Raw genomic sequence first — 13,946 nt, 5'->3', positions numbered from 1 at the left:
AAAGATACTCACTTTTGGAAGAGGATACTTGTAGCTCCCAGGATGCTTTGCCGGTCTATTTTCAGAGGGATTTAAAGGCTCCTGCTGTAAGGCAGCACCACCTTTAAGACTTGGTATGAGTGAGTCTCTTAGCTGGACATTTCTCTCAGTTGGTGTAAATCACATGAAATGTTTCTGCCCTGGCTGCTGGGCCCCGCTGGTCCTTGGGGGCCAGGCCAGCTACTGTAGGGACTTGTATGGTGGCTAACAGTGCCAGGGGAAGTGGGCAACCCTATGGGGGCAGCAGCATGACACCAAGGTACAGGTTCTTCACCCAGCACACAGCAAAAGGGGCACAGGAGAGCAGGCAGTGGCTGCCATCCACTCCTCAAAGGCTCCTTCTGTTGCTCTGCAGAGCTGCCTGTGTCCTCTGAGGAGGTCAAGCAGTGTGACAGAGTGAGCTGTGTGTCTCTCTGGAAGTGCAGACGAGGAAGCAGAGCTGACAAGTTTTGTCTATTTCTCTTTTCTCAGAGCCCAATAACTATCGGACACTGGTCGGCCGCTCGGTGAATGGCAGCCAGCTGGGAAAGGACTACACTCAGCTGAGAAGCCTGCTGCAGCTTATCCGCACTTATTCCAGAGCACACCTCTATGGGCCAAACATTGGAAGGCCCAGAAAGAATGTCATTGCTTTCCTGGAAGGGTAAGTGGTGCTGCATTGACTAAAAAGAGCTCAGAAACCCCTCCTGAGACCAATGTCCTGCGCAGCAGGAAGTCTTGGCTTCCCAATGTCCAACAGCCTCCAGGATAGTGAGGCTCTGTGTGGTTGAGCTACCATGGTACCAGAGGCTTTGGGACATGGTCATCTGTACTGCTAAAGTTCTGCAGAGGTCCCTGGTGGGATTTTAGGCTGGACTGATTAACACTTTCCCAAGCATTTCCAGCATTTCCCAGTTATAGGCAGACTGAGGTGTCCAACTTGTTGGGATGATAAGACAATGCAGTAGTGGGGATGCAGGCTGCTGCAAGCCCAAGGGCTGCAGGGTCAGGATGTGAGTCCTCCTGGACAAATTGCTTTGCTCTTCCCATCTGGTGATTTCTTGTCCCTGTGCTTTCTCCATCTGTGCAGAGGAAGAACCTGTAGCAACTTTCTTCAGCGGCCAAGCTCTCTTCTCCCTCCTAGGGGGATTGCCATGTCTCTAGTTTGGGAAGGCCAGAGGTGGAGAAGGAATGGTGACAGAGAGGGACGCAGACACCTGGAGGTGACGTTGGACAGCTACAGGAATCAGGGAGGTGTGGGAGCCTGTTGGCAGCAGAAGTTGGGTCTGTGTGGCTTGAAGACCATGCAGCAGAAGGGAAATTCCCTGCAGGACTGTAAACAGAAACTCCAGTGCAGAAGGCTGGGCAGGGGGAGGTGTGGAAGGGACTCTGCTGGGAGCAAAGCTGGGTCTAGCATTCATTAACATCTGCAGGAATGATCTGGCAGAAACAATAAACAGCACACTGATGCAGTCCCCAGCGAGGTGGGGAGAGAGCCAGGGCCAGATTCTCAGCCCTGCTGCAGCAGCACAAAGAGACCATAAAGCTGGTGGAACCAGCTGCAACGCCAGCATCCCTCCCACTGATGTGAGTGGGGGAAGAGCCCCTGCGCCCACACCAGGGCAGCTGCCGATGGCACGCGAGAGCGTCGCCTGACGGAGCCCCGCGTTTGGTGCCGCGCGTGGGAGCAGCGCAGGGGGAGTTACAAAATGCTGTAGTAGCCTTGATCAGCAGGAAATCTATTAGCGCCGGGAGGAGCAGGCTGAGTAAGGAAAACAATGGGGATGAGAGCCAAGAAGCTATTAGAGAAAGGGAAGTCCTACTGCTGCGTTTGCCCTTCGTGCGCTGCAGCCGGGTCCCAGGGAAGAGGGGTCGGAAGAGCCAAGTCGCACGGCTAGGGTGGTCCAGCAGCTAAATATTGCTGGGCTGTGTTTTGACTGACAGCAACCCTGGGAGCAAAGCTGTAGTGTGCAGTCTGGTGGAGATAATGGCAGACGCCCCATCTGAAATGAAAGAGGAGGTATGTAAGAGCTGCAGCCCTGATGATGGGATAGTGGGGGCTCTTCATAAACCCCCCAAGTGGTGTGGAAAATCTCTGATGAGCACGCCTGTTCTCCAAGCTATCTGTTCTTTTCTCTGCTGCCATCCCTGCCTTCCAGGATGACTCTGTTCCATGGATGCTGAAAGAGTTTCATCTCTCCCATGGAGAAACCTTGTGTCCTGCACTCCAAATCCTGGTGTCTGCAGCTCACAGCAAGCGGCGCGTGCCTGCAAGGCCTTACAGCCTGCGGGGTCCTGTGGGAAAAGAGCTGCTGGTCTTTCAACATAAAGCCCCCATTATTACCAGGCAAGGCGTAAAGAGGAGGGACAAGTCTGATTACACAAAGACAAAGGGCTAAATGCTCATTTGCAGTATTTGGACATGGAGTTGCAAAAGGATAAACAAATAAACCCCAGTGCCTAAGCTCTTTGACAGCGTGAGCTTTATTCCCAGTAGCTCCCCAAGGTGTCTTCAATATGTGGGTTAGTGCTACTAAGTGCTCTATCTTCTGCAGCAGCATCCAGCACTGGTCCACAGGATGTGGCACAGCATGTGCCTGGTGCTGTCACAGCCAGGAGATACCTCTCAGGGTCCTAAGTGAGACAGCTACACACAGTCAGCAAGCAGGAGAGAGGAGAGGGAATTTAGGAAGGTTCTCTCAAAGGTAAATCTGCTCTCTGCCTTGCTAGACCACCATGAGTGGTCTACGTAGTGTTCACGGTCAGTTGAAGGCTCTGAGTTAAGTGTGGGCAGCTCATAGTCCTGATGATGTGAAATTTGCAGTTTTTCTCTTCTTTAAAAAAAATATGTGATGAACAGCAGAAGTGAACCATGTAGGAGGAGATATATAAAGTGGAAGATTATGCATCAAGAGTTAACTAAGGCCAAGGGGGTGAGATGACAGCCCCGATGCAAAGATGGGATGGGTGGGTTAGTCTGCCAGGCAAGCATTGCCGTGTTACACAAAGTGAGGAAGTGAGTTTTGGTAGTTCATTTGGAAATGAGCTGAAATGGGACAGGAAACCTCAGAGAAGCCCAGGGAGTGTTCTCCAACAGTAGGAGCTGACATCAGATGTTCTCCAGGGAAAGCCTCTGGAGATACCTGACATCCCAAAACACTCTGAGAAAAGCATCACTTTGAAGTATTAACTAGAATAACATTTTCCTGTTCCATGCTCTGTGTTCCAAACATTTTAGTCAATTTTTAGCTATTATCTCAAGCAACCAAACTAAACTTATTCTTTGTGCTTAAATTTTATCCTAAAATCATGGCAGTGTCAACATGAGTTGGGCATTTGTATCTGCTGAACACCTCCACAGCTCTTCTGACTAAATCCTTATGCCTGTCCTCCAGGACAGGGTGGGACTGAACCCCTCCTGAGGTGCCACCTTTCTTTGGGGTCTGCTACAATAATAGGCAGTTTGGGCACCCAAAATTTTGCAGCATATAGGAGGGTGTGCAGGCTGTCCTCTGCAGAGGCTGTCCTTAGGCAGGCGACACAGAGCTATGCTGGGCTACAGCTCTGCACTTCCCAATGGTGGAGGTGGGCTATAGTGAGAGGAGGAGAGCCTGAAGCACTGAAGTTTGGGCTTTGCACACCCTTCAGTGATGACTTATTGCCCCTGAGCTCCTCCACCACCCTGCACAGAGCAATGGCTCAGAGCAGCCACAGCCATCAGTGTCACCCTGGGCTGGCAGGTCCCGGAGCCTGAAGCTGGGCCACTGCTGTTGATGTGAGGACAGGCTCTGCAGTGGAGAGCTGCTGCAGTGGCTGGACCTACTATGCAGGAGGCTTGAAATGGTGTCTTGTGGAGGCACAGGTGCAAGAGGGAATTTCTCCAGACACAACCAACAGTTGAGTTTGATGAGGTGTTAATTAGACCATTCATGCAGCCTGAGCTGTTGCAGAGCAGACCATGTTAGCTACCTACTGTGTCTGCAGGTACAGGCATCCCAGAACTGCTCAGAATTTGCTTGGGGAAAAAATTATGGGATTGTAAGGAATTAACAGAGATTTTAAGCAGCAGATCAGGAATCAAACACAAAGGTTAATGCATGGCTGGATAGCCCATTTGACGCTGGAAGAGAAGAAACACAAGGAAAAGCTATCAGGAAGGAGAGATGCTAAAACATCTTAGAGCTCAGAACATGTGGTACAAAGCTTAGGCTGGCATGTCTGGATGGGTTTGGCTCTGGGCTCTCATGACCCATTGCTTCTCAGCTGGCGTAGCCCAGTTTTTGCCACTGGTAACTCACAAGTTTTGGTGTGTTACCTCACCATGGCAGGAGCTGCAGCAATGCTGGCAGGGTGAGGGCTGGCAGGCACTTTTGCCCATGCTAGACTGGCTATTGATGCTCTGTCACCAGAGAAATTAGAATCTTTTTTGTCTGGAGCTACGCCCTTTCCCTATTCTTCATCCCACAGATCTCAAAGTCACCAGGTCTTGTGTCTTCTTGGCTTTTTCCCTGCCCTCTTTCCAGCCTCCTTGGCCCCTCTTTGCTACTGCAGTCACCATTGTTCATCCACCCTCTGGTCACAGAGCCACAGCCCCTCCAGCCAGGTGGTAGAAGTAGGTGACAAGGCTCCCAATTGTCTGTCTTCCCCTTGCAAGGTGCAAAAATTTCTCATCCTTCATGATTTTACTGTCTCCTGCTCCTGGTTTGTAATGCCTGTGGAGACTTAACCACCCACCTGGTTCTCTGTGTCTCCTTTTAGTGATGTCATTCCACAGTGGTCTGAAAGGAGCCCATAAAGCTGAAGATGCACTTTTGTCAGTGGTGGTGAAGCCCTTCCTCCCTGCCAGCTGTGAATATGCCAAGACTGGGAGGGGGCATGTCTTAGTTATTTGTGGGCAGCCAAGTAGGGGTCAGGTTAATACCTGACTCAGTCCTCAGCCCTGCTCCTTTCACCCACAGCCAAGGTTCCTAACACTTATCTGGTAGCGAGAAATGTTAGCTTACAGTTCATGAAATGGCACAAGTTGAACACTGGGTTTCCACCAAGGCAAAATCAAAGTGCTAAAAATGGGAGAGACTTTGGTAGTAGTTTGATGATAACTGCCTTTGCCTTATGTCTCTGCTGTCATGAGGATGAAGAGGGCTGTGCCTGTTTGTGCAGGTCAGCACACCTCAGTCAGTTCAGGCATTTGTTTTTATCCAAATAGGAGCCAAAGACACTGTATGGACAGAACTGGTTTGTTTAAATTCAAGTAAGAAGGAGAAATAAGTATCTGGAGTTGGTGGTATCTGGCAATGGAAGGACTCTGGATGAATTTTAGGAATGAATGTAGGCATTTTTCCTGTCCTCTTGCTGAGAAGGGCTTCTGCCATATTCAACACATGGGACTTGTAAACACTGCATTTTTAGAAGCTGTTTTGGCTGTTTGACTTTCTTTTTAAAAAAGTAAATCCTTGCTGTATTTTATTATACAAGCTACCACAAGGCTGGTGGCACAGACTGTACCAGGACACTCAACAGATCCAGGGCAAGAGTTTTGTGCAAAAATTTAAGCCATAAGACAAGGAACTTCAAATTAATGATACAAAAGGAGGAGAAGGTGGTCGCTGCAGCATGAGCTCAAGCTCTGGTGGCATTGAACTTATGAGTGACTCAATTCATAGATATGTTGAAATGAGGTGTGAAGGATGTGATGACTCATTTTGCAGTTGGTTATATAGCAGGGTCAAGGAGCTGAGATATAAGCAAAAGATTTAGCTAATGCTGTTGTAAGAGGAAAGAGTTAATATAGTTGTTGCTTCTGAAACTTAATTTGATTTCTGGAATGCCAGAATCACAGTCACCTGTATAGGAAGAACAAAATGGATAAGAAAAGACATAGATGAGATTATGGCGCTGTGTAAGTACACATTGTACCTTCATTCTGATTACTACCTGCAATCTCAGTCATTTCATCTCAGAAAAGATGTAATAGAACTGGGAGGTTACAGAGGGGAGCTGAGGATGTGCGTAGTGTGTGATTTCTTCATATGAGAAGAGATTAGACAGGCCATGCCTCTTCAGCTCAGAAGAGAGACAGCTCAGAACGAATGTTACCAAGGCCCAAGAGCCTGTGAATGGGGTGGCTTGTTTACAGTGCAGAAAGTAGTTTGGAAGGAAGCTTTGTAAAGAAGGAGGAAGGTTATTCACATGGCAATGGCATTGTGTAAATAATTGTCACAGGGTGTTGCGGAGGCTAAAGGTAGGTGAATCCCCATCTCCTAACTCCTTGAGCTCCCCCCAAGGACGTAAAAAAAATGGACATATCACAGAGTAATGGGATGAGTTGGGTTGAAAAGGAACTTAGTGATCATCCAGTTCCAACCCCCCTGCCATGGGCAGGGACACCTTTCAGTAGACCAGGTTACCCAGGACCCCATCCAACCTGGCCATGAACACTTCCAGGGATGGGGCATCCATAGCTTCTTTGGTCAAACTGTTCCTGCGCCTTATCACCCTCACAGTGAAGAATTTCTTGCTAACCTAATCTAAATCTACCCTCTGTCACTTAGATATCTTTATCAAGCTCAGTGACTTTGTATCATCCTCAGAATCAAAAACTTCTTACCTAAGATTCCTATTCCTCTACATGTCTCTGATGTGATCTGCTTTCCCATCTAGAAATGCTGTCTCAGAAAATTTCAAAGGCTTTTCTTGAGGATTTTAACATGTGCCCAGGTTTCTGATATGTGGAAGTCCAGCCAGGGATATTACATGGGCAGGCGTTGGGGCTGCCACCCTTCTGAATTCTGGGGCAGTGCTGCATCATTTGCCCCTACAGCCTGCACAGCAGGGGCTGAGCTTGTCCTACTCCTCCTGGGAGGGATTTAGTGCACATGTGCTGCAGGGTCAGTTGGTGCTCCCAGAGAGAGCCCAGTGTGTAGGAAAATGGCAGATTTACTGTGCCAGCCCAGCCCATCTGTGCAGCACATGTGCAGGGATCTGAGCTCTCCCGGAAGCGTCTGGTTCAGTGTGGCTGCGCCACGCCGCCCACATGGAAACTGCACAGTCCAGGAGATCCCAAATGGAAATGTGTCACCACTGGTCATTTTGACCTTATGGATCTTCACTGCCCTCAAAATCTGTGGATGGAGCAGCACAGGTGCTATAGGAATAAAGGGATTGGTTAAATCCCTATTCCTAAAACAAGGATATTTGGATACCTATGCATTACTGCATCTCCACCTCCCCTAGGCTTTCATTTCTTGTCCCTGCAGTACCACTTGCTGGGCTGTTCTAGGTTCCCTCTGGAGAGTAGAGCCCACTGCCCAAAACACCTGGGGTGCTCCAGGAACAACTCCACCACAACTCCACCTCTAAAGGCAGGACTTGAAGAATTACCAGGAACTTCATCTTGCAAAAATCTCAACAAAAGCAAAAAGGAAGAAAACAGAAAGAAAGAAAAACAGACATGGAAAAGAAAATTTGAGCTAGATATGTATGTTTTGTCATAAGATATTAATATTACCAGAACTAATTGATTTATCTTGCTATTATGGAGGCAGAAGAAGAACACTAAGCAAGCCAGGGCTTTTCTGTCCTGTTTTTGGTCTGCACTGTGCTGCCTGAGTGATGCTCGTGCCCTAGAAGAGTTTCTCAGGAGCTTTTTATCAAGAGGCCAAGTAGCTTCCTCGAGACATGGGAGATGGGGCATATGGGTGTCCTGCTTCTGCTGCTCCAAGAGGTTATAATGAGGGTTTGCTTTTCTTTTCAGTTCCTGCTCAAAGACCACTGTCGAAAGTGTGTCTTCAACAGGGCTATAGTCCCTGTGGAAATGGCAAGGAAAAGCAGAGAGCTTCTTCCTTTAAGCTTGGTCTGCTCATGGTTTTGGTCTGTGAGGGGAGAGTGCCAAGCTGAGCCTGAAGAGGTGATTCAATAAAGTCCAGGATGGTTTACTTTCAGCCAGAATGTAAAGCATCTGAGGTTAGAAAACAAGTTGGGCTAATCTTCAAATCCAGTTGCAACATATTGATCTTCAAATCCAATACAGTTTGTGTTCATAATTTCAGTTTAGAGTTCATTAGTTCACTCTTATAGACTTTGTGCATTACATTTTATGCGGCAACCCCTGTACAGAGAATTTAAAACCTGGGAGCTGGGTTTTTCACTCTTTTGGCATAGTTTTGCACACTTAGTTTTTATACAACAGCAATGCCTCCTCAGCAATATTTGCAAAATTTTCTTTTTTCCAGGTGACCGGTGTGAGTTGTGGGGAGCTCACACCTCTCCCTGTGGCTGCACTGGGGCTGGCCCAGCTGATATTCTCCCTCTGCTCAGCTGGGGAGAAACTGTCCCCAGCCATCGTATTGCCACATGTCTTCCAGGCCTGACCCTCAAGAGAGATGTAAAAGCATTTCAGAAAGGCTTTTGCATCTTTCACAGAGCCTGGGAGCTGAGCTCACAGCACTGCTGGGCAGCAGAATTGGGGATGCATCAGTGCTACAGGAGTTTACAGCATGTTATTGTTTTTCCATTTCTAATTGTATCTCTTGCCTCTCTGTCTGCAGGGATTTATTATTGCTGCCTTTGCCAGCATCCTCTTATGCTCCACAGGGTCCAGCTGCCCTTTTGTCCCAGTCTATAATTGACCATGGTCATTAATTTAAAGTCAGAATGATCATTTCCGAGCTATATTTAGCCTGAAGCTTGCTGCTCTTGTTTCAGACCTGATTAGAGGCTCATGTGCCGGAAAGCTGCTGCTCGTCCCCGCCATGACAAATGGTCTGATGGTCTCTCCTCACAAACCTTCCCCCTCCCTACCCTCAGTCATGGGGCTCTCCTTGGGGTCGCTGGACCCAGCACCACTGACCCCTGTGTGGAGTTGGGACAGCTGTGACATTGCTGCTGTGTTCCCGGAATCCTTGTGCATCAAATGCTGCCCAAGAAAATACAGCATCGTTTCCTTTCTCAGCATATTCATGAGCTCAAGCAAATGTCTCCTGTCATGTGTGTGCATTATCACTTCCAAAATGCATCAGCCACACAGTGCACGTTGCACTCCTGCTCAGACAACGTGCCTGTCCAGTTGGGGTGTGCCTTTGTGTGTTTCCATATCTGTGCCCTTAAACATAACAATATAAGAACTGCTTGGGCTTCCTCATGGGAGCTGCAGTTTTCCAAGGTGCTGTTTGGATTGCTGGGCTGGGGAACCACGTGGAGACCCCTGCAGCTACCAGCTCCTCTTGTGGGGGCTCCATATGGTGCCCAAGATTAGGAATTGCTTTGGTTTTGGGACTAGAAGTGTGAGCAGGTGGGCCTGTGTAGCCTCAAGTCTTACTCAAACAGGAGCTGTCTGGAAGAGGTATTTTCTTACTCAGGTCAGAAGTCATCGGGAGAATAATACCCATATATGACTTTAATCTTGTCCATGCTGTGGTTAGGCATAGGAATGGAATAAACCAAAAGTGCACACAGGTCAGAATCCCATCAGTTTGCTAATAGCCAATGCCAAAGAAAGGGTCAAAAAAAGGAAAGCACTTAGCAGTATTAGTCCAGGTTTTCCTCCCTTCCTCAGGAGCTTCCTGAGCTGGAGGTGGCATTTTTGCAGCTAATAGTTTTGCTGGGCTTTATTTCCATTATCTTCCATTTTCCAGTCCTTGCTTGAATCCAGACAAAGAGCTCCTCAGATTAAATACATTTTGGGGGCTAAAAAGTATCTCCTTTTAAGATGAACTTTTAAAACATGTTACTGAGAGTTGTTCAAGTCACAGAACTTAATACATACCTCAAGATCTTGTTCCTGAAATGCTTTTGTGTTCTGAAAGCTCTCCCCACCTGCTCTAAAATGATGCCCAGAGCTCTGCTGCTGGTTGGGTTTCACTTTGTTGTTCTCAGCTGTGCTTGCTACAAGCATTTGGATTAAGTAGAATTTATTCCTTCTATTTAAGGACACAAAGGCTTCATTAGAAGGTATTTCTGGGTACAGTGGCCACCTTTGGTATCTCGGGATGTAGGATGAGCATTGGTTGTTTTAGGATTTCCCCTTTGGCAATACTGGGTTTATCTAGTTTCTTTCTCTGTTTCCCATAGGTTCATGAAAGTGGCCGGCGGCACGGTGGACGCTGTTACCTGGCAACAGTAGGTATTCACCATTCCTTCTATTTTCCAACACTCAGAGCAGTGATCACAGATGCTGGGAACAGAGCTGATGTGCTCTCTGGGTGTCAAAGGGGCAGATGTGCTACAGCCACCTTCTGTCCTGCTGAATTTAAACAGGGGAAGGAGGCTCTGCCCTTCTCTCTTGAGCCTCTCAAACAATTACAGGAGTGGATGTAATAACCTTTACCTCTGTAGCTGAGACACAGGATAAAAATACCACTGCCTGCATGCCTGGCCTGCCAGATTGCTGGAAACAGAGCCCTGAACTGGACTGCTGAGTCTCCAGAGGCAGCTGGGAGGACAGGCAGCTCCGGGCGGGGCCTGGGTACGGACAACAAGGCGGCAAAAGCCACGTGTGACAGATGTGTGGGACTATCTGAAAGCCCTTTTCTTTTCACCCCAGTCACTGTCTCCTCATGCCCACTGGCCCGAATCTGGCTCATCCAGACAAGGGAGAGGCATCTTAGTCCAAAGGTAAACACATAATGGCCCAGCCCCCACTGTGCTTTGTAAGGGTGTCCACAGACACACTGCTGTGTCCTCCACGCAGGTGGAGCCCCAGGAGCAGATATCAGTTAAAAAGGGATGAATATCCAAGATCCTGGCCCAGCTGAGGCAGAAAGAGGTGATGTTAGCTGGTTTTCCTCCTGGTCCTACAAATGCTGCATTTCAGAAGAGCAAAGGAAGCTCTGAGCTGTAGCACTGAGTGTAACAAGCACCTTGTTCAGGAAGAGGTTTTCTTATTTGAGGAAAAATCCAAAAATATCTTTTTCTACCTCTTATTTCTACCTGCCCCAGTTTGCATGCTGTGGCCAGAGGCAGGCTCCCCAGCAGGCTGAGGCTCTCTGCAGTGGGAGTGCAAATGCCAATGCAAAGGTGAGGCACTGCACAAGCACAGCAGTGACCACCGAAACTGACAGTAAGAGGGTTTGTGGGGCAGGCAGGACTCTCTCCTACCACAGAAAGGACACATTTCAGAGACAAGCATTCACTGGAGGAAAAAACTATGATGAGACCATTCTGTTCTCAGAAAAAGTGGATTTGCTGTCATGCTGGGTTATACTTCCCATGCAGGACTGTGGCCTGAGCATGGGAGCCAGGGTCTCAGGTCCAAGACGTGCTGGACTGTGCTGCCCACAGGTCTTGTTCCCAAGCTGATTCTTCACAATGAGGTGCTCAGGCTGCTTTGCTGAAGAGCAGTAGTGGGGTTTGTAAATCCTTCACTTGTAAAGGCCCTTTGGAGACCTGCTCTTAAGTAGAGCTCAGTGGGGTTTAACATACGAGGTTTTCTTGCAAATGCACCCGTGGTCTCTGTGTCTGTGTGCTAACCTTGGAGGCTTCTGCAGAAGCAACTGTTGGCATCATAGAGAGGTTTATAGCACCAGACATGACCAGCAACCTGTAAGTTCTGTTCCCTGCCAGGCAGCAGCAGCCGCTTGCTGCAGGGGGGACAGTGGGGTAGCAGAGCAGTTGGAGCAGGATTTGTGTTACTTACAGGCTCATGCTGTGCAATGATGATCTATGTCTCCTCTGGGAATTTGCTTTTCATGATTACACGATGTGCTGATCACATTTACTTTGTCCAGGAATTTGCTTTCTGCAACAGAGCTTGATGGCTGGGCCAAGCCCTTGGATGAGTTGAAGGAACAATCTTCCAGGCTTCAGATGTGGAGTTTCATCTGGTGTGCAGGGAATCTGCCTGCATGGCTGCTTTGAAACCTTTTCTTAAAGGATCAGTCTGAAGTGCTTGTCAGGTCTGGTGCTGAAGCAGCAGCTTGTGGTTGGGAGGGCTGGTGCAGCTCCCCACAAGGGTCAGCAGGACTGAGCTGCTGCCTGCTGACCCATTTCCACTGCACTGTTCCTGCTTCTCCCCCAGGCAGTGTTTGCAGCTCTGGAGATTGCACTCATATGTGATTGTGAGGACTGGCAATGGCCACAGCTCTGAGCTGGGCTTCTGTACTGTTTATGAATAAATGTCAAAACAGTGTCTCATCCCTCTGCTCCAAACAGCAAAACAAAACAAAACAAGCTCCTTTGTATCCAAGAAGAAAATTATTAGCAGGAAACTAAACTGCTGTCTAATTTCAAGTATGAGTATTTCGGTTCCAAACCCTAACATTCTCCTGGGATATTGGTTATAAATTTGTCAAATCTGTTATTCCTTTGAAAATTCTGTGCTCAATCCAGACAGGGAATTGAGAAGAGAATATATTGCAAGGAGCCCTATTCTCTGTGTGAAAACAATATATCTGAAATTTAACTGATTAAAAAGTAACACTGAGTAGAAATAAGCAGCTCACCAGTGAGCCTCACTCACTCAACTGAGTGTGGTTTCACTTACATACATAACATAACTCAGCATATGTGCCTCCTTCTTCAGAAGTAAAGTGTTGCTGGAGAGGGATGTGTGAATGGCTTCAAAGTGCTCAGGGAATTTCCTCTAAAGGAGGGTGTGACAGTGGCTCCAAGAGCTTTGGCATTTCCCTGATCATTTAGATTGTTGTGTTTGGTTATGAGTAAACGCAGACCCTGTCAGCCTTTGGATGTGGGTTTCCACTGCTCAGAATCCTCCCCACAGCCATCTCTTTGCTCTGCACTGGTGTCCTCACACATGGTGAAGATTCCTTGTCCACTTAAACCTGCAGCTATCTCCAGTTCCATCCCCAGGCACACTCTCTCAGCCTGCACAACTGCATTTCCATTTGAAGTCTTGCACACAGCTCCAAGTTTGTTATCTTTAATGGGCAAATCCTCATGCAATGCTGCCTCTGAAACACAAATCCATATTACTGACGGGGAAAGTAAATGTTTACATCTTCAAAACCAGTGGACATCTGTCCTTGTGGCCTCTTGGAGAATGCCACCTTCTCTTCCAAGACACAAAGTCACTTGTCCTATGTGGCAAACCAGAGGTGCCAGACACACAGGCATGTGTGAGATGTTTCTTAAAATCCTTTTGCCTGGCTTGGTTTGGGTGACATCTCTTCTGGCTTAATCATGTTGAGTGTGCAGGGGAAGATGCTCATGGGCAGCAGCACAGGGCAGATTTCCCAAAGGTGCCAGGAGAGGGTTGCCCAGCATGGGCACACCCACCAGTGTATATTTGAGCTCACATCAGCCCACTGCAAGTGCTCAGAGTGCAGTGTCTTCACAGGCTGTGCCTGGAGGAAGGGGCTGCAGAAAGGAGTCTCTGACCCGTTTGTACCCATGTGGTGGTATTAAAATCAAACCCACTACAACCTGTAAATAAACCTGGTCAGGGCAGCGCCTTGCCCACTGACTTGCAATCCTCTTCACTGTCTGATGGAAGGAACAGTTCCTCGCAGCACCATGGCCATGGCCACCAGCACATTTCCAGGCAATATCAGGGCAAGGCTGGGGAGATGGCACAGGCCAGGGATGGCTCTCGGTGGTGGGATGGGCAAATGCATTTTGTCTGGGGGTAGAGAAAGGCGTGGATCTGAGTTGTGTCTTTGGGGCCAGGAAAGAGCCCCCAGTCACTCTTCATCAATGCATTTATTAGTTGACTGGAGGCGGGCAGCACCTCTCCTCTGTGCCTGCAGGTCTTTGGAAGGAACAGGTCACATCCTACCTCTCTTCTCCATGAGAAGCAGCAGTGTGGCTGCCCCATGTCCTGCGCTGCAGACATTGTCTCCTCAGGAAGATGCTCGTGGCTCAGGGCCACCTGTCAGCAGAGGTGCCTCAGGTTCACAGCTGCAGTGACAGCAGGGTGTCATGCTGTCCATGAGGGTCTGCCCTGCTCGGCGTCCCTGGCAGGGGGGTGCCCTAAT

General features: G+C 48.4%; 1 protein-coding gene across 4 annotated transcripts in view; it reads left to right on the top strand.

Moving 5' to 3' along the window:
- Positions 1-13,946, top strand: part of HPSE2 (heparanase 2 (inactive)) — a 106,708-nt gene that overhangs the window by 72,114 nt on the left and 20,648 nt on the right. For all 4 annotated transcript variants that reach the window (XM_066191127.1, XM_066191124.1, XM_066191123.1 and 1 more), the window contains 2 exons: positions 511-682; positions 10,087-10,134. In XM_066191127.1, the coding sequence (XP_066047224.1) occupies positions 511-682; positions 10,087-10,134 (220 nt within the window). The remainder of the gene's footprint in view (positions 1-510; positions 683-10,086; positions 10,135-13,946) is intronic.

Source organism: Chamaea fasciata, unplaced genomic scaffold, assembly GCF_029207755.1.
Source record: "Chamaea fasciata isolate MVZ Bird 193981 ecotype frontalis unplaced genomic scaffold, bChaFas1.0.hap1 SCAF_9, whole genome shotgun sequence".
NCBI lineage: Eukaryota > Metazoa > Chordata > Aves > Passeriformes > Sylviidae > Chamaea > Chamaea fasciata.
This window is presented reverse-complemented; position numbering and strand designations above follow the sequence as displayed.